Consider the following 18857-nt stretch of genomic DNA (forward strand, 5'->3'; position numbering starts at 1 on the left):
GACTTGGGATCAAACCTGGATCCTCATGGATACTAGTCAGATTCGTTTCTGCTGAGCCGTGATGGGAACGCCAATGCACTAATTATCTACAGGGACGAGGAAGCCTCTCTAAAACCGTAACAGAGAACATGGTAAGTTCAAACAGAGGTATAAAGGTATAAATCACTGTAGCAGCAGGAGAGAGAGAGAGAAAATTCAACGGGATAGAATGGGAACCAGTAGTTCACCTACGCATGAAGGCTTGAAGAAGAGGCGAGACATCCACAGAGATAGGAGGGGCTTTTTAGGTGGGGGGGGCGGCAGATGAGACCAACACAGGGAAAGGAGCATGGAGTCCACAGCTGGGGGACAGCAAAGCGCTCATTACGGACATGACACAGGGTTGGCGGAGGAGAGGGGTCAGCAGTGAGACTGGACAAGGTGGGTGAACCCGGAGGGCCCTGGATGCGATTCTGGAGCAAAAGGACACCCTTGTTTCAGAACTAAAACCCTACGGGCAGAAGGACAGGCGGGGGGGGGGGGCCCGTGCTCTCGCAGAGCAGACGCAGGGAACGCGGAGGGCCCCGTACCAGCGGGTCACTGATGATCTCCCTCCAGAGGTGGCACACCAAGCTCAGGTTCCAGTAGAGGTCCTCCACGGGGAGGAAGGCAAAGATGTGCCTGAGCACCTCGCTGGGCAGGCTACAGATGCGGCTCTGGGGCTCCTGGCCCGGCAGGCTCCCGAGGAGCCCGTAGTGCGGGTCCGGGTCGGGGTCGGGCCCATCGTCCTCCTGGTCTCCTCCGCAGAACTCCCCAGGCCGCGACACAGGCCCCTCGGCTTCCCACCGGGCCTCCCCGGGCCTGGGGCACGACGGGGACAAGGGGTGCCACAGCGTCTTCTTAGAAGCCCCAGCCCACCGCCGGGGGCCCGTGGTGGGCTGCCGCTCGTCCTCGTCCTCGAAGGCCCGAGACCGCTTCCTGGCAGGCAGCGCCGCCCCCGGCGGCCCCAGCCTTGCCTCCCCGTCCCCCTCCGGAGGCAGGGCGCACGTGCTCTCGGCGGCAAAGATCATCTCGTCCCCCGAGTCCTTGGCGCTGTCCTGGCCCCCAGAAGTGCTCTTGGCCATGACATTGGTGCGCTGCTGCCGGCTGGACACGAAGAACTCAGGGTTGTATCCTGGGCATCCTCGACCTGTACCAGGAAGGATGAGACCTGAGTGATGACTGCTGACCCTGGGGGCGGGGCGCAAAATGAAACTAACATTCCCTTACCTGCTTTAAGAGAGGAAAGAGATATATCTATTGGTCAATTGATTACACAAACAGCTTTATGCCAAACCGAGTGATCCTGGGCTCTCGTGTGCAGACACACATTTGGAAAGAGACAAAGCCCAGTCTCTGGACAGCGTGAGGACCACGTTACACGCCACGCTGCGTACAAACAGCACACCTGCCCAGACAGCAAGCACCTAACTGCTCACATCCACCCATCTGCCTATGAAATGCACCTCTCTTAGCCTGCTTGTACAATGTAAAAAAACAATTTTTTGTACAAAAAAACCCCTAAGGTTGCATAAATAGGAAAATTATTTAGATTATTAGAATTCAGTAAAATCCACTGGTCTCATTTGACAGTTAAAATCCTTTTGATTTTTATTTCCTCCTGTAAAACTGACACCTTATTGTAAAATATAAGTCAGGGGAGTTCCCACTGTGGCTCAGCGGGTTAAGAAACAGTATCCATGAGGATGTGGGTCTGATCCCTGGCCTCGCTCAGTGGGTGAAGGACCCGGCATTGCCGCAAGCTGCGGCGTAAGCCCCAGACATTGCAGGCCGGCAGCTGCAGCTCTGATTCAACCCAGGAACTTCCACATGAGTCAGGTGCAGCCGGAAAAAACAAAAAACAAACAAACAAACAAAATATATATATATACACACACTACATACACACACACACATATAGTCAGAATTCTTTTCATGTCATTAGAGTGCACCTAGTCTAACATTTACTCAATAAGGCATTTACTAAGCACCTATGGTTCCGAGACAAATATAAACTGCATGTAAATTGCATAATAAAACAGTATACAGGGTCCTTGACCTCACAGACATCTCAGGAACTGAGGGGTCTAGCTGGCGATTTCACACATCACCACGGCATTTTTAAACTCTTGTGAACTGCTGTGAAATGCCAGTGAAGTAGTTAAACACCTTACCGACATACAGCAAGACACGCGCTACTACCCTGAAAGGGCTCGACCCAGAATCCTCACTCCAATGAGGCAGTGGGGGGCGGGGGGGCCAGACAGTGGAACAAAACGAGGTTTAGCCTTCCAAAGATTTATAAAGTTTTAATATTTTTCCATTCAGATAAACATTATAACTGTTTCTGGGGCACCTCGATAGAAACCAAAAGTTTTGAAGTCAAGGGGCCTGGGTGAAATCCTGCTATTTTCTAGCTGGGGAATTCAGTCGCAGCACCAAAACCTCTGAGACCTACCCCTAGTTCGGTGCTCGCGTTTCCCGCAGAACACACCCCTTGCTGACAGTCTTATCAGGAAGCGCTCACCGCACAGAAGAGAAGTTGAACTCACACACACACAACAGACAAGTGTCAAACGACACAGGGCCATTGCCCTGAACCTCCCTCCTCGAGTTGGTGACAAGTGGTTCCCAAACGTGATAAACACATACGCCACCCACCATCCCGGTATCTCGCACGCCTGGGGAAGGCCTGAGTTGGATTCTGCAATGAGATGCAGGGCGGGGAAGGAGGAACCGTCCGGCTTACATGAACAGGCAGTGGCAGCAGAGGCAGGAAAACTGCTGGGCACGTGAAGGGGAGGAAGAAAGGCAAAACTGCCAGAAGCAGAACTTGCGTGTAGGGATGTCAGCGGACGGGGCTTGAGTCCCTGACAGCAGCAGGGACACGGCCCACACTGCAGGCTGGGAGCGGGTCTGGCAGCGGGCTGGTGGCACGACAAACATGGGACGAAGGACCATTACGAGATGGTGGATGTGCGACGTGCTTGGGAAGAAACAAGTCTGGAGACAAGGGGAGGAGGGTCAGAGCAGCAGCCCGGGCACGAGGCGGCCAAGGGCGCTGAAGACGCTACCAAGAGAGCCTGGAACAAGGGGGGCACTGGGTAGGAACACGGGCGACACCGTGGGCCCAGTGGACAGACTGGACAAGTCAGACCCACGGCAGGTCTCGGCTGGAATCGTGGCGACCACGCTTCCTACACGTGAGGGTGGAGACGCCCCGTGTCTTCCTGGCCTCTTTCACCCACCACGGTGCTAAGATGGGAATTGTCACAGGGAAACCCACACATCAGGAAGAAGGCTCAAACTGTGGCAACAGGACACCAAGTGACAGCAGGAAATATTTACGCGGGGGACACACACACTAGAGATCTGGAGGCAGACGTACCCCGAGTCCCCTCGCTTGCTCTGGGTCTAGGATAGAGACCGGGGCTGGGGTCTCTGTTTGTCCATCTTTGACCGAAGGGCTGGGCCACAGCCAAGTGACTTCCGACGCCAATGTTGGCAGTCGATGGCCGTAAGGTGCTTCCGCTTAAAACCGTCTCACTGTTTTGCACCAGCAGGCAGAAGAAACGGACACGTGTTAGTCATCACCAATTCTCAAGCTAGCCAGCAAATTAATTTTCAGTAACACAGTGAATATGACCCACCTCATCCAGCCTTTCTCCTCTGCTATTTTCCCAGTTTTTAGTCATGTCGGTTTCTTAGCATAGTTTCCTTCAGATTTGAGAGGAAATCCTAAGATCATAGAATACCTTTCTAGAAGCCCTGACAGTGACAACGCTCATATCAAAATAAGGTACCACTCACTAACAGATATACTGAAAAGCTGGCATCTTCTCCTTGACTTTAGCCAGGCCATTATGGTCCACAATGACCATGGCTATTTTCAGAGTTGGCTACAGCTTCTCAAAGTAAACTCATCCACCTTACACACCAGCTCTCCCGAGTCACAGAGGCACACCACACCGCCCAGTGCGGAGTCACTGTAAAGTCCCTGTGCGCCTCCCGCCCCTCACCCCCACCCCACGCACCTGCCCAGCCCCCAGGGCATCTGGCAGAAGGAAGAGGGTGGGAACAGGGCCCCCAAACAGAAGAGAACCAAGTCTTGCTTTTCAGCATCTATCCGAGGAGGAAAATTTACTCCCTCAGCAACACACTACAGCAGCAGGTGTACCTAGAATTCCATCTCAAGAGTATTGAAACAGTTTATAGTAGTCGTCTTCTGCCAGGGTCATTCTTTTTCATATTTAACTGAGACTCTTCATGTTGCTTGCATCTTACTGCCATGTAAGCTCTACCTACCTCCTGTGGGCATTAAATAGGATAGTTTCCACGACGATAAAAGCAGTACAGTTACACTTTATAGAAGGGGAAAAAAAGAAGAGAGAGGACAAGAATAGATACAACCAGAGAAATTAAAGTGATCTTTACAGGAGATGATCAGCAGAGAAACCAGTTCCTCCTTCCTGCACCGGGTTTGCACAGGTCCTAAAAATACTCGAGGTGAACAGGAGGATCAACGGCCAGACTCTCACCCAGCACATCCTACAGCCCTGAAGGGTCCAAAACCAAGACACTACTGGGTCTTCCTGGAACTCATATTCCTAATCAGGAGCCCCCCCCTCGGCCCTTAGCTTCTTCAGAAACGATTCTTCCAGGTTTCAGTCTATTCTTTCAAGGTTTAACAGGAGTTTTTTTAAAACATTATTTCTACACACAAATATCGTTCTACAGGTCCCTCTAAAAGGATGCTGGAGACCTTTTAACTTCCTGAATTCAGAGTTAAGATTGCAGCAGTATTACTGTTAAGTCACAGAGCAGTATTTAAAAATATGCTCAGCTGGGTAAAAGCAGTGTTGTCTAGTAAAGAGACAGTGGAACTGATGGGGGGGGGATGACAAAAAACGGGGTGTGATCCCTCAGCTGACCACACAGCAGCCAGAGGACCCCCGGTCCCTTAGCTTCTCTAAGACTGAGAAGCGTTACAATAATTAAATGAGAAATACACCCCAAAAATGTTCAATTATAAAAACACTATACAAATATCCCCATCTGCTTATTCTCTTGAACAAAGCTTAGAAGTGACTGATTTGCATAAAACACTGAAATAACTTTCCAATTATAAAGATGTCACCTAAGGGTCCCCTTTTGGCTCCGTGGGCTATGGATCTGGTGTGGCCACTGCAGCTGCTCGGGTTGCGGCTGTGGCTCAGGTTTGATCCCTGGGCCCGGGAACCTCTACATGCCAAGGGGGCAGCCAAAAATAAAAAATTAAAAAAATGAAAGATGTCACCTAATGACAAGACATGAAGTCCATCAGCAGTGCAAGGACGACCCGCTCTGTATTACCAGAAATAGCTTTTCAAAAGCCAAGTAATATGTCTTAATTACTTATTATGAACAGAAAATACCCTTCACTGTAATGATTTTATCAGCTTCATTCTTCTGCTGCTGGAGACATTCCTCTACGCTAACCACCAAATCTTGGAGTTCCTATGGAGGCTCAGCGGGTTAAGAACCGGATCCAGTGTTGCTGTGGCTGTGGTGTAGGCCGGCCGTTGCAGCTCCGATGCAACCCCTAGACTGGGAACTTCCATGTGCCATAGGTGCAGCCCTAAAAAGACAATAAATTAAAAAATAAAAACCAAGTCTTATCCATATGGGGGGGGCAGAAAAAGAACGTGTGGTTTTTCTATTTTAAAAATATAATAGGAGTTCTTGTCGTGGCGCAGTGGTTAACCAATCTGACTAGGAACCATGAGGTTGCGGGTTCGATCCCTGCCCTTGCTTAGTGGGTTGAGGATCTGGCGTTGCCGTGAGCTGTGGTTGTAGGTTGCAGACGCGGGTTGGATCTGGCCTTGCTGTGGCTCTGGCATAGGCTGGTGGGCTACGGCTCCGATTCGACCCCTAGCCTGGGAACCTCCATATGCTATGAGAGCGGCCCTAGAAAAGACAAAAAGACCAAAAATAATAAATAAATAATATATATATATAATAAATGTGAAAATTTCCTAAATTGAAAAAAATAAGCTTAATGTCTGATTCTTCTCTTTGATAAGACATAAAAATTTACCTCTTCTGCTCAAAACCCTTGCTGTTACAAAGCCAACCACCTCAATGCTGTTTTGTCTGAATGGGGCCCTCCGGGCAGACTGGCAGAAGAGATACGGAAGCCTACAAAGAGCCTCGCACAACAGAGTGGGACCAAGAATTCGGATCCACGGGTCTGGACTGGCGGGTCCCCAGGGCGGGCTCTAAGATTTTGGATTTCGGTGCCGTGGGGGGAAGAGGGCAGGGAGCCCTGGGACAGCTGCACTGACGAATCCCACCCTGAATTCAGACGCTCCAAACACGCCTGGCTCAGCTACGGGGCCGGCGGCAGAATTCCGGCTGAGAACCCCGCTAACCCTGTGGCGCCCCAAGGTGTGACTGACCTCCGCTTTCTCATCAGACACCCCAGTTGTTTCCGAGCTGGCCGCACGATTCTAGAATTAGAACTGGACACAGCTGCGAAGAGTTCCCAACAGAGCACGTCCTACTTAAGAAGGGGGCAAGGTCTGCTGCCAAGCTGCCCTGAAGAGGAAGCGTTCAGATGAGGCCGCAAGGACCGCGACTGACGGCATCAAACCCTCCAACTCATGAGAGCCAGGACCGTGGTGCCCGAGCAGATGGGGGAGGGGGGTGGTTTGCTTCCAGAGTTCTCGTTCTTTCCAGAGTATTCCTGCAAGGGGCCCCAGGCCAGGCCACCAGGCCTGCCACCTTCGCTGGCCATGCGCAGTGGCCCCGGGGCCCTGACTGCCCACCTGCGAGGCAGGGCTAGCACTTGAACTACGTCCCTGACTTGGGCAAGAGGTGGGCGCCTGGGCCGCTTCTCCGGAGATGAGGGCGGTGACTCACTGCCCGGCAGGCGCTTACACCAGAGGCTGGGTGAGGTGCTGGGGGTGGGAGCAGGCGGGCTGATCGCCAACAGCCTGGGTTCCCTTCTCACCGCGAGGAGCTAAGCGGCCACACGGGGCCCCCACCAGGGTCGCGCAGGTCAAGGCAGCCAGAACGGCTGAGAGCATCTCGTGCCGCCCACGTGGAGGCTGCCGAAGCCCATCGGCTGAAATGTGGGATGGGCACGTGGCCCACACCAGGCTGTTGGGCTCCTGAAAGGCTGCCGACGTCCTCACAGCATCGGCGTGCTTGTGAGCTGAGTGTGAAACACTCGAGTAAAACTCGCACCGCCTTCCATCTTGTGAGTGGGGTTAAACCAGCGGGTCGACTACAACGTGATCAAAATAGAGAAGCTCCAGTGCCCCCTCTCCTTCTGAGCCCCCAAACCGCAGGATGCCCTGCCCTCCTGCAGGGGGGGCCCTGTCATTCAAGCCGCTCCCGACTCTTCAAGGCGCGAAGCCAAGGGCTCCGTGATGAACGCGGTTAATAGGATGGCGGCAGAGGGCACTCACTCTTGGGCCCTCCAAACTCTGCCAGGCCCCAGAGACGCCCGGCTGAACCAGCTCCAGGCCCTGGGCGGGGAGGGGGACGCAGCCTCCCGAGGATTCTACCACAGTGACTGACAGAGCATGTCACCCACACACACCCCATGTCAGGACAGAAGAACACTGGGCAAGTGGGAAAACCATCTTGCCAAACAGAGGTGTGCCCCTTCCTCCGCTTTTTCGGGGATGGCTCTCACAGCACAGCCCCCGGACCCCCTCTCCCAGGATCGCCCCCCTCAGGAGACCACAGGCCCCGCAGGTTCAGCTTCCCCCCTCTGCCTCTGTGGATCTGTCCTGCCCGCCCCCACCTGCACCCGCACCCGCTGGACCGCGTCACTAAACCTCCACGAAAGGACCAGCCCGAAAGGCCAGCTGCTTCCGGAAAGCACTGAGCCCGACACGACTTTGCTAACAGATGCTCCAACGAGCGGGGTGTGCGGAGCGCGGACTGTGGCTCCCCAATTCTGTTGTAATCTGCCTGCCTCATTTTCTCATCTGCCTTGATGCAAGACAATTTATAAAATACGTCGCACAAATCGGGATGGGGCGCTCTGGGTTTTGCAGGAAGGACCGCCGGTCCCCTTCCTCCTGGGTACACGGCAGGTGCACGCCTCCCCCACATGCGGGTGGCTAGATGCCACCCGCAAGTGGGGCCTGGGAGCGCTGTGTGCCTCCAGGCCTGGGCCAGCAACGCCCCTCCTGCCCCTTCCTTTGGCCTCTGGGTCCCGACCAGGTCTGGGGAAGCAGAAGGTCACCCCCAGGAACTCGAAGAGGCCACATTCAAAAAGGAGGACCCTCCGGCAGGCTGGGTCCTTGCATTACTGCTTTAAAGAGCACCGCTCCTCCCCCACCACACACACACTCCCCAACACCTGCCATCACCCAAGACTGGTACGGGATTGAAAAGCGAGCTTGGGAGTTCTTGTTGTGGCTCAGTGGTTAACAAATCCAACTGGGAACCATGAAGTTGTGGGTTCGATCCCTGGCCTTGCTCAGTGGGTTAAGGATCTAGCGTTGCTATGAACTGTGGTGTAGGCCACAGACACAGCTTGGATCCCGCATTGCTATGGCTGTGATGAGGCCGGCGGCTACAGCTACGATTTGACCCCTAGCCTGGGAACCTCCATATGCTGCGGGTGCAGCCCTAAAAAGACCAAAAAAAAAAGGAGAGAGAGAAAAAGAAAAGTGAGCTTGGACAGTGACAGGGTGATTACGGTGTGGGTCTGTCTGTCACGGTGGCCACACCCACCCGAACCATTCCAGGATCATTTGAAACGGATGCCAAGTCATTTCCGATCTTCCTCCACCTTTACTCATCAGAATTAGACCAAGACGTCCTCCACGATCTATCGGTGACAGACCTAAACGGGCAAGATGAAGATCGTACGTGCCTACAACTCCTGGACGGAAAGATGATTAAACAATCACTTTTAAAAAGCCAAGATAACGCTCCAGCGCCACAGGTGCTTGAAGAGCAGAAAGCGCTCATAACCACACCTGCCGTGGGGGTTCCCACTGTGGTGTAAGGGGATTGGCGGCATCTCTGCAGGGCCGGGGTGCAGGTTTGATCCCTGGGCCAGGCACGGTGGGTTCAAAGACCCGGAGATGCCGCTGCCTCAGCTGCAACGTAGGTCACAATTGCAGCTTCGGCTCTGATCCCTGGCTGAGAACTCCATATGCTGCGGGGCGGCCAAAAAAGAGAAGAAAAAAGAGAGAGAGAACCACCGTGGGCAGTTTTGTTGCTGACCTAGAAAAACCGAGCCTCCTCTGGTAAGTTCCCAAGCCTCCCCCTCTTCTCTGAGGAGCTCTGCACAGATCACCAAGTGCCCCCCCCCCCGCACTGTGCAGTAGTAATGCCACGCTGTATGTCTCTGAGATACCTGCAACAATTATTGGTACAGCTGTATGTTCATGTTTTATTTATTTATTGTCTTTTTAGGGTGGCACCCGAGGCATATGGAGGTTCCCAGGCGAGAGGTCCAATCGGAGCTGTAGCTGCGGGTCTACACCACAACCATAGCAACTCGGGATCCGAGCCGCATCTGAGACCTACACCACAGCTTGCAGCAATGCCAGATCTTTAACCCACTAAGTGAGGCCAGGGACCGAGCCCTCGTCCTCATGCATACAAATAGGGTTCGTTCACCCCTGAGCCACGACGGGAACTCCAGTTTAGCTGTACGTTTAATACGAGTCATAGACATACAAGTTAGCATTGTTGCTAAAGTTTTATTACTTTTTTTTTTTTTGCTTTTTAGGGCTACACCCGTGGCATATGGAGGTCCCCAGGCTAGGGGTTGATTGGAGCTGTAGCTGCCGGCCGACGCCACAGCCCCAGCAATGCCAGATCCCAGCCGCATCTGCAACCTACACCACAGCTCACGGCAATGCCAGATCTTTAACCCACCAAGCGAAGCCAGGGATTGAACCCACAACCCCAGGGTTCCTAGTCGGATTCGCCGCTGAGCCATGATGCGAACTCCAACATATTCTTGATAACTGTTTAAATGTGTATTACTCTGTCTTCACCCCTAGACTGAGAGCCTTATAGCCCAGTGGGAGGAAGGACCAGGGCGCTCACTCAGCCCCAGGGCCCAACACACACTGGCCCCAAACATTAACGGAATGAAGGAAGGAAGGAAATGAACAAGTGCCCAACCCCAGCGCTTCCCCCTGAAGAAGGTGAAGTCGTCATCTTTGGCTTTGAAATCCTACGCTGTCTTATAGCTCCGACAGGCTTCATGCTTTTCAAGTTCTTTCCCAGAGTTCCTGGTGTGGCTCATCGGTAATGAACCCGACTAGTATCTGGAGGACAGAGGTTCGATCCCTGGCCTTGCTCACTGGGTTAAGGATCTGGCGTTGCCGTGAGCTGTGGTGTAGGTCGCAGACGGCTCGGATCTGGTGTTGCTGTGACGTAGGCCAGCAGCTGCAGCTCTGATTCAACCCCTAGCCTGGGAACCTCTGTATGCTGCAGGTGCAGCCTTAAAAAGCAAAAAAAAAAAAAGAAAAACACAAAAAACACAAATCAGGAGTTACTGTTGTGGCGCAGGGGTTAACGGATCTGACTAGGAACCATGAGGTTGCGGGTTCGATCCCTGGCCTTGCTCAGTGGGTTGGGGACCCGGCGTTGGCGTGTGAGCTGTGGTGTAGGTTGCAGACACGGCTCAGATCCCTCGTTACTGTAGCTCTGCGTAGGCGGTGGCTAACAGATTCCTACCTCTACCTCTTCAACCCATAGCCTGGAACCTCCATATGCCCACTGGAGCGGCCTAGAAAAGACAAAAAAAAAAATACAAGTTCTTTCCCAATTCTCATTTGATCCGTGCACAACTGTGCCAGGCCACAATTAAACCGGGGGTTTGGGAACACTTGCTTTAAGTCACAACATAGTTGGAGGTGAGGGAACGTGGGTCTTTCTGATTCCTAAAGTCCAGAGCTCTTTTTAGGGTAATATTCTCCCTTTCCCATCCAGAAAAATTCAAAGTAGCTTCTAAAATCCTTAGGTCATGGAGTTCCCGTTGTGGTGCAGTGGAATCGAATCCGACTAGTATCCATGATGACGCAGGCTTGCCCCCTGGCCTTGCTCAGTGAGCGGGTCAGGAATCCGTCATCGCCACGAGCTGTGGTGTATGTCGCAGCCATGGCACGGATCCCGCATTGCTGGGGCTGTGGCGCAGACCAGCAGCTACAGCTGATTTGACCTCTAGCCTGGGAACTTCCATATGCCACAGGGGTGCTCCTAAAAAAAAAGCAAATAAAATAAAATCCCTGGGTTTAATGTCTCTGTCCCTTTTTAAACATCACTGCGGAACACCCTAACCAAAGATGTACAGCAAGTGTTCAGAAAGCGCAAGTAAATGGAAAATACCACCAAGTCCTGTGCACTCAGGATGGAAGAACTTGCAAATATTTCACACCCATGAGCTCCACATGAAGCAAAATGGGAAAGGAGACACAAGATGCCAGCTCCCCCTGAGGACTCGCCTCCACGTCACTGCCCCCCTGGCGCCACGGCCCACCTCCCCATAACCAAAGACCGAGGCTGCCAGGCTCAACCTCACTCAGGTCCGCGCATACCCTCGGGCCCCTGCCCCTCTCCTGGAACGGCATTCACTCAGGACGGAGAGGGCTTCCTACGTGTGCTTCTCACAAGGAAAAGAAGGAACAGGGAAAGGAAGGAAGAGCAAGACGACGATCACGACTTTGCAAACCACGATCCAGTCCCACAAGCACGTCCACGTGTCTGGGACGGGCCAGACCCACTACGCGCAGCTCGAGAGCGTCTCCTCTCGGTCCCTTCGGGTGTCAAGTGCTCCATGAGATCCCGCGCACCCGGAAACGAATGACGTCACTTGCCGGGAAGGCAGGTCTCACGACAAACACCAACTGTGAGACACGAGGCACTTTAAGTGCGACACAAACGCGCCTGGCGAACATGCTGTGGGCGTAGAGAAAAGTGAACAGTGTGAATGAAAAGGGCTTTATGAGTTCAGCCTCACAAGAGGAGCAGGGTTCCAGAGAAAACTCTACGTGCAAAACCGAGGAGAAAACAGCACAGCACTGGTGTGGGGGAAGCCAGGTTCATGAGAACAGAGGCTCGCAGACTGGGGACAGGATGTCAAAAGAATTTGGAAGCACAAAAGGTCCCTAAATAAAAGGAATATATTTATAAGCTAAGGCATTTAGACTTTATCAGAGAGGGATTCAGAGAACCACGCAGCCTTTTTAAGCGGGTTCAATGCCAAATCAAATGTACATGGTAGGACAGCACCTTTGGAGACTGACGATGAGCAGCCAGGCAGATTGTCAGGAAAACAAGGCGGAAAGTCTCAGGTCAGTGGCAGCACAAACAGGGAGAAGGGGAAAGTGAAGAGCAACAAGTCTTCTCTGGAGTTTCTGATGTGGCTCAGCGGGTTAAGCACCCAACTTTGTCTCTAGGAGGACGCAGGTTCAGTCCCTGGCCTGGCTCAGTGGTTTAAGGATCTGGCTGTGGTGTAGGCTCAGCTGCAGCTCTGATTAGACCCTTGGCCTGGGAACTTTCCACATGCCACACGTTGTGGCTGTAAAAAGAATTAAAAAAACAAACAAACAAACAAAAAAAAAAAACCTTTTTTAACTGGAGAGACTGAAAGAGAGAAGAGCACAGGTGACTGACAATTCCAGCCAGAACTCAGTGATAAGGTCATTAACCACAGTGAGTAAAGGAGAAATCACTTCTTCCGGGCGTGAAGGTAAAGTTTTCAGTTTGAAAATGGTTGGTTGTTTTAAAATCATCTGTAGGAGTTCCCGTTGTGGTGCAGGGGAAACAAATCCAACTAGGAACCATGAGGTTTCGGGTTCCATCCCTGGCCTTGCTCAGTGGGTTAAGGATCTGGCATTGCCATGAGCTGGGGTGTAGGTCGCAGATGCAGCTCGGATTCCCCGTTGCTGTGGCTGTGGTGTAGGCTGGCAGCTGCAGCTCCAATGAGACCCCTCACCTGGCAACCTCCATATGCCGCAGGAAGCGGCCCTAGAAAAGGCAAAAAAACACAAAAAATAAATAAAATCATCTGTAGAATAATTTTAAATTCAAGTTCCAGGAGGTACTCTGAAATATGAGGCTAGTCCTGAAAACACATGCGCATGACAGCTGGAGACCTGAGAGCTGAGGTGCTCTGTTGAGATGCTCTGTGAGCAGGTGATTCCACAGGCAGATAGGCAAAGACACTCCACACTCACTCTTCAAATAAAAACCAGCCTAGGAAGGACAGAGGCAGAGGACAAGCAGAGAAAGAGAATGACGATGACCAATCTGAAATTAGACGTCCGAGAGCAATGTCAATAGTTTCATGTTCACACACACACAGGCCACAAAACCTATCAAATGATCACGGCACCGATGACCAGGGCTGAATGCTACGGAACCAAAGAATACAACACGAGAAAAAGGAACGAGGACAGCCAAGTGGCAAAGCACAATGCCAACGATGGCCACGTGGGCAGTGAGTCACTAAAGGGCACACTGCAAATCCCACACGCCTGCACAACAAGGATGAGCAGACCAACTGGGAAACCGGTTAAGACCCCAGAAGAGCTCCATCCATGAGCTCACTGTCAAGATTTGTCCCTCCTACACCAAGCTTTTGCTCTGGAGAATCACAGGGGCTGTGGACAGATTCACATACCTTATCATCTAGTTGTCTAAAAATACTCTGTCCCATTGTGCAAACGTGTACCGATTTTGTTTTTTAAAATACGGAAACATGGAGTTCCCGCCGAGGCTCAGGGGAAATGAATCTGACTAGGAACCATGAGGTTGCGGGTTCGATCCCTGGCCTCACTCAGTGGGTTAAGGATCTGGCGTTGCTGTGAACTGTGGTATAAGTCGCAGATTCGGCTTGGATCTGGTATGGCCATGGCTGTGATGTAGGCCAAAAGCTGTAGCTCCGATTAGACCCCTAGCCTGGAAGCGTCCATATGTCGTGGATGTGGCCCTAAAAAGACAGAAAAATAAATAAGCTTAACAAGGAAATTAGAGGCATAAGGGAAGAGATACCAGGGTCATTAGCAAGTGGGGGGTGGGGGTGTTGAGCAGCAACACTTGTGAAACTACCATATACCTCAACCTCCATCTGCACCAACACAAACAACTGCAGTTAAGAACAATGCTTGGCCTGTCCTAAAACTTGATGCAGTTCAAAGCACTTTTCTGCCTCCTGTTTTTGAAGCGGCAAGATACAATGGAACAGCAACTTTGGCAAAGCTGATACTGGACGTGGTCCTGTCTCCATAACTATCCATATTATTCAGTCCACCAAATTCAAACGCAACCTGCTCTTTAGTAAAACGGGGTTGTTTTCGTACCAGAGGTCTTTTTTCTCTCTTGAGCAGCGCGCCACGCACCAGCAGACCACTCACTGGGTGCTACCATCTTTCCTTCCAGAGGCCTTTCTTTATACCACCTCGGGGAAAAAGCTAACCTCTTTAACCTCTTTAGGCTTCGCTGCCGCAGCTACCTCCCCCCCCAATCATGGGTGCCTTATAGGGTTGTTTGGTGAATTGGGTGATTAATGTAAAGTGCTTTGTAAACCAGAGTGCAATACCATACGTGAAGCATAATTGTTTTCAGGCCTGGCAAATAGTAGCTGCTCCCATTTTATCTCCAAAGCGACTGAAAACACCCCGGAGGTGTTGAATGACTAGCACCCAGTAAGATCAGGTAAAAACTCAACAGCTACCCTCAGCTCTCCCATCAACCCACACAGCAGGCTCGATCTTAATGTACCCTCCACCAGCTCAAGGCCCTTTCACATCGCCTTAATTTTCTCAATGTTCAGGTAAGGGGGAAGGAAGACTGCAAAAAAAAAGGAAGCAAAGGATACAATAAAATGACTCGCCCAAGGTCAAAACAGCAACGCAGAAGGAAGGAAGGAAATACTAGCTGGCCAGCAGCGGAGGCCACGTCCCCCGTGACTCCCACAGCCCCGAGCAGCGCCGCACCCCTGCGTCCCGTGAGCCCCTGGACCCCCCCGCGTGCGCGCCCCACTGCGCCCCTGCACCTCACCGCCAGTCTGCCCGCGCCCTCCACGCCCCCCGCGGACAGCTCCATGCCCCAAGGCCAGACCCCGCTAAGGACCCCCCAAAAGGTTCAGCGTCCACACGGCTTGGCCCCAACCCGCGCACCCTGCACGTCGGCGGCCTCACGCACTATGGCGCTCTGCAACGGGGCTCCTGCCGCCGCCGCCGGGCCAGAGCCCCCCAGGCGTCCCAGTCTCAGCGTCCCCGTGGGCAGCGCGAGCCCGAGCATGGCCGCGGACTCCTCCGCCCAGCTCCGCCCCCGCCGCAGCCCCGCGAAGAGCCCGCCGCCGGCGCTGACGGACTGTGCTCCGAACCAATCGAAACGCGTGTTGCGGAAGGGCGCGCTGACAGACTGCCCCTGCGACCAATCGGAACGCGCACTTGCAATAGGGGCGGCTACCGCAAGCGGGCCCCGCCCCGTCCGTGCTTCCTCTAGGGGCGGAAGAAACGAGTGGAAACTTTCCCAGAGTTCCTCTGAGCTCCGGGACCCGCGGAAGGGCCGCGTCGGGCGGGGCGGGACTGTGGGCGAGCGGGGCTGGGGGCGGGAACGTGCGGGCTCCACCCGGTCCCCCGGGGCCCGCGCTGCCAGGTGATCCCGACTGGCGGCGGCGTCCCGCACTCAGACGCTTAGAGCCTACCCCGGCCTGCCCCGCTTTCGGGACCCACATTGGTGCGGCCTCCGCGCAGGCCCTCTCCGGTCTCCCGGCGGCGGGGTGAACTCGGGCTCAGAGCGGGCGTCCCTCCCGGCAGACGCTGCCGCCACTACCTAGCGTTTTGCTCCAGGGCGAAACCAGGGCGAGCGGCAGGCTCCGAGCGTGCCTTCGCGCGAGCCCGCGGGACGCGTGGTCCGTGGGAGTCAGCGTCCCGGGGGGCGGGCCAGGCCGGGGAGGGGTCCGGGATCTGGGCGGGGCCGGGGGAGGGCCCCGGGGCGAGGGCGGGGCATCCGGAAGAGTGTCCCGGGGAGGGGCGGGGCTGGAGGAGGGTCCTCCGGGATGTCCCGGCTTGTAGAGGATCTCGGGCCATGGCGGCGTCCGTGGACCCGCGGCGGTTGTACCGGCTGGTGCACGAAGGCCAGCTGTGCGCCCTGCGGGAGGAGCTGCGGGCAGCAGGCCGCGCCGACTGCGCGGGGCCGGCTGGGGACACCCTCCTGCACTGCGCCGCGCGCCACGGCCACCTGGACGTCCTGACCTATCTGGTCGAGGCTTGGGACATGGACATCGAAGCCACCAACCGAGACTACAAGCGGCCGCTGCACGAGGCGGCCTCCATGGGCCACCGGGACTGCGTGCGATACCTGCTGGGCCGGGGAGCAGCGGTCGACTGCCTGAAGAAGGCCGACTGGTAGGTGGCGGGACTTTCGGAGAGACCCGCACCCTTCCCTGCAGGATCGTGAATTCCCACTCCGTCCACACCGTAGTTCCTCAACCTTCCCCTATAGAGAAGAATGACCTACAGCGACCATTGTCGTTGCCCTTGAGGGGACTGTTCCAGTCTTCTGTTCCAAACTGCCTCCCGTGATAAAGCACAGGACAGTACAGATTTACAGGTAGAAGACAGTCTATGAATTGCTTGTCCCGCGTGTAGATCGCATGAGCCCCAGGATGCGATGTTCTTCTGGGAACATTTAGCTAAATGATGACTTCACCGATGACTTTTTTTTTTAAGTTTTTATTTTGAAATTGTAGTTCACAGAAAGTTGCAAAGAAAGCTTCTGGAAGTCCCATGCTCCCTTCCCCCAGCTTCCCCCAAAGTTCACATCTTAGAGCCACAGCAGAAAAACAAAAGGAAGAAACTGACATTGCTACAATCCCCGGACTTCCTCAGAGTTCATCAGTTATACTTACACTGGAGCACGTGAGGTGCTCTGATTTTTATCACATGTGTAGCCCGGCATGACCACCTCACAGCCATGAGAGTAACCATCGCACCAAGCAGTCGTGTTGTGTTAGATCCACACTGTTTTCAGTACTCACTGGGTCGGTCTAGCCCCTTAGAGGTTATGAACATCTGAAGATTCAAACATGTGAAGCTCCTGCCCTCAAGGGATTCCTGCTCTGATGTAAACAAGAAACATCAGACAGCCTTATGGCTAAATAAAGGGCACCTTGCCTGGGATGTTTGGAGGTTTGCTCTTTGGTTGCAATGAAGCCCAAGACTGATTTTCTTGAGCTGCTAGTGAATTGGTCTCAAGAGTGGAGGCATATTACCTCTTAGACTTCTCAGATCAGTTCTGTGGGTAAGGAAACCGCCTCCCCAAACAACCATTCAGAGGGCAAGTTTCAGGAGTTCCCATCACAGTTCAGCGGTAACCAACCCACCCAGTAACCATGAGGATCAAGGTTCGATCCCTGGGCTTGGTCGGTGGGTATAGGCTGGCAGCTGCAGCTCCGATTGGACCCCTAGCTTGGGAACTTCCATGTGCCGCAGGTACAACCCTAAAAGCGGGAAAAAAAAAAAAAGGCAAGTTTCATTCAATTTTGCATTTCGGAAGTGCAGTCACAGACATGTTTGCCCACTCTCACCTTGCTGGCTTTCTGCAGTCCCTGCTTCCCTGCTTCTCCAGTCATCCTGCTTTGCTCAGGACTCCTTCCCACTGCAAAGCCCTTCTTGACGATTCCAGCCTTCATTTACCCGGGGTTTCCCCCTCTTGGTTTCTCGTGCGCTCTCATTACTACATTACCAAAAACAAAAATAGTGTTGTAATCAAGTAATATCAGAGCAGCCTTGGGGGACAGGTCCCGGCTGACCTCAGGGACCATCTCCTTATGCTGAGCTCCCACTCTGGGCCGGAGCCTGGGAATAGGAGGTAAACAAGGCCTGTCCCTGCTTTCAGGAGTCACAGCAGATGAGAAGCCAGAAGCACAAGCTCACCGATGTGGGAGACGAGAGCTGATAGTGACACCCTTCACTCTGCCACCGTTGTGGACACACAGCAGTTCAGAAACTTCCTGTAACCCCGTTTCATTTGCTCCACCAGCGTCGGCTCCTTGCAGCAAGTCGCTGTCCGATGCTCGTGGTGGGCTCCTTTTCAGCACAATTTAACTAAGAAATGGCTACTGATTGAAGTGAAGGGGTACCAGCGGGGTACCTCTCAGGCACACACTCAGGGCACGCCGTCTGCGACTTTGATTGGTTCTGTCCCCATTCAGCGCCATACTAAAAACTAGTTCAGGAGCTCTCCTGCGGCACAGTGGGTTAAGAATCTAGCGTTGTCATGGCAATGGCTTGGGTCATTGCTATGGCTTAGGTTCGACCTCTGGCCCAGGAACTTCCACATGGTGTGGGAAATAAATCTTCCAGGAGTTCTCATTGTGGCTCAGGGATAATGACCCCCTAGCCTGGAAACTTCCATATGCCTCAGGTAAGGCCCTAAAAAGACCAAAAAAAAAAAAAAAAATCTTCCTTTAAAAAACCTAGTTCATGAGTTCCCCGTCATGGCTTAGAGGAAATGATCTGACTCGCATCCATGAGGACACAAGTTCAATCCCTGGCCTCGTTCAGTGGGTTGAGGATCCAGCATTTCTGGGAGCTGTGGGGTAGGTCACAGACACGGCTCGGATCCTGTGTTGCTGTGGCTGTGGTGTAGGCCGGCAGCTGTTGCTCCAATTAGACCCCTAGCCTGGGAGCCTCCATATGCTGCTGGTGTGGCCGTAAAAAGACAAAAAAAGAAAAAACCAACCTCGTTTAGAAGCAGCTTTGCCTCCTCGGTCTCGCCTTTCCCTCCTGGAGGTGCACCGACATCAGGGTCTTTCTCCCCTTGTTACCTCTCCCAGGGTCCCCGCGGCCAGCAGAGAAGTC

At 53.5% G+C, this 18857-nt stretch overlaps 2 protein-coding genes across 3 annotated transcripts in view; one reads left to right on the forward strand and one right to left on the reverse strand.

Annotated features, from left to right (window-relative positions):
- On the reverse strand, nucleotides 1–16082 carry LOC125112488 (F-box DNA helicase 1-like). Its single transcript, XM_047754650.1, has 4 exons — nucleotides 15879–16082; nucleotides 15726–15825; nucleotides 15190–15417; nucleotides 1–1168 (listed from the first exon to the last, which is right to left on the reverse strand). The coding sequence occupies exons 1-4, from the start codon at nucleotides 16080–16082 to the stop codon at nucleotides 483–485; spliced, it is 1218 nt and encodes a 405-aa protein (XP_047610606.1). The 3' UTR covers nucleotides 1–482.
- Nucleotides 16056–18857, forward strand: part of LOC125112741 (ankyrin repeat domain-containing protein 16-like) — a 13785-nt gene continuing 10983 nt past the window's right edge. For both annotated transcript variants that reach the window (XM_047755120.1, XM_047755121.1), the window contains exon 1: nucleotides 16056–16400. In XM_047755120.1, the coding sequence (XP_047611076.1) occupies nucleotides 16081–16400 (320 nt within the window). In that variant the 5' untranslated portion in view covers nucleotides 16056–16080. The remainder of the gene's footprint in view (nucleotides 16401–18857) is intronic.

The sequence above is a fragment of the Phacochoerus africanus genome, chromosome 12, assembly GCF_016906955.1.
Source record: "Phacochoerus africanus isolate WHEZ1 chromosome 12, ROS_Pafr_v1, whole genome shotgun sequence".
Classification (NCBI taxonomy): Eukaryota; Metazoa; Chordata; class Mammalia; order Artiodactyla; family Suidae; genus Phacochoerus; species Phacochoerus africanus.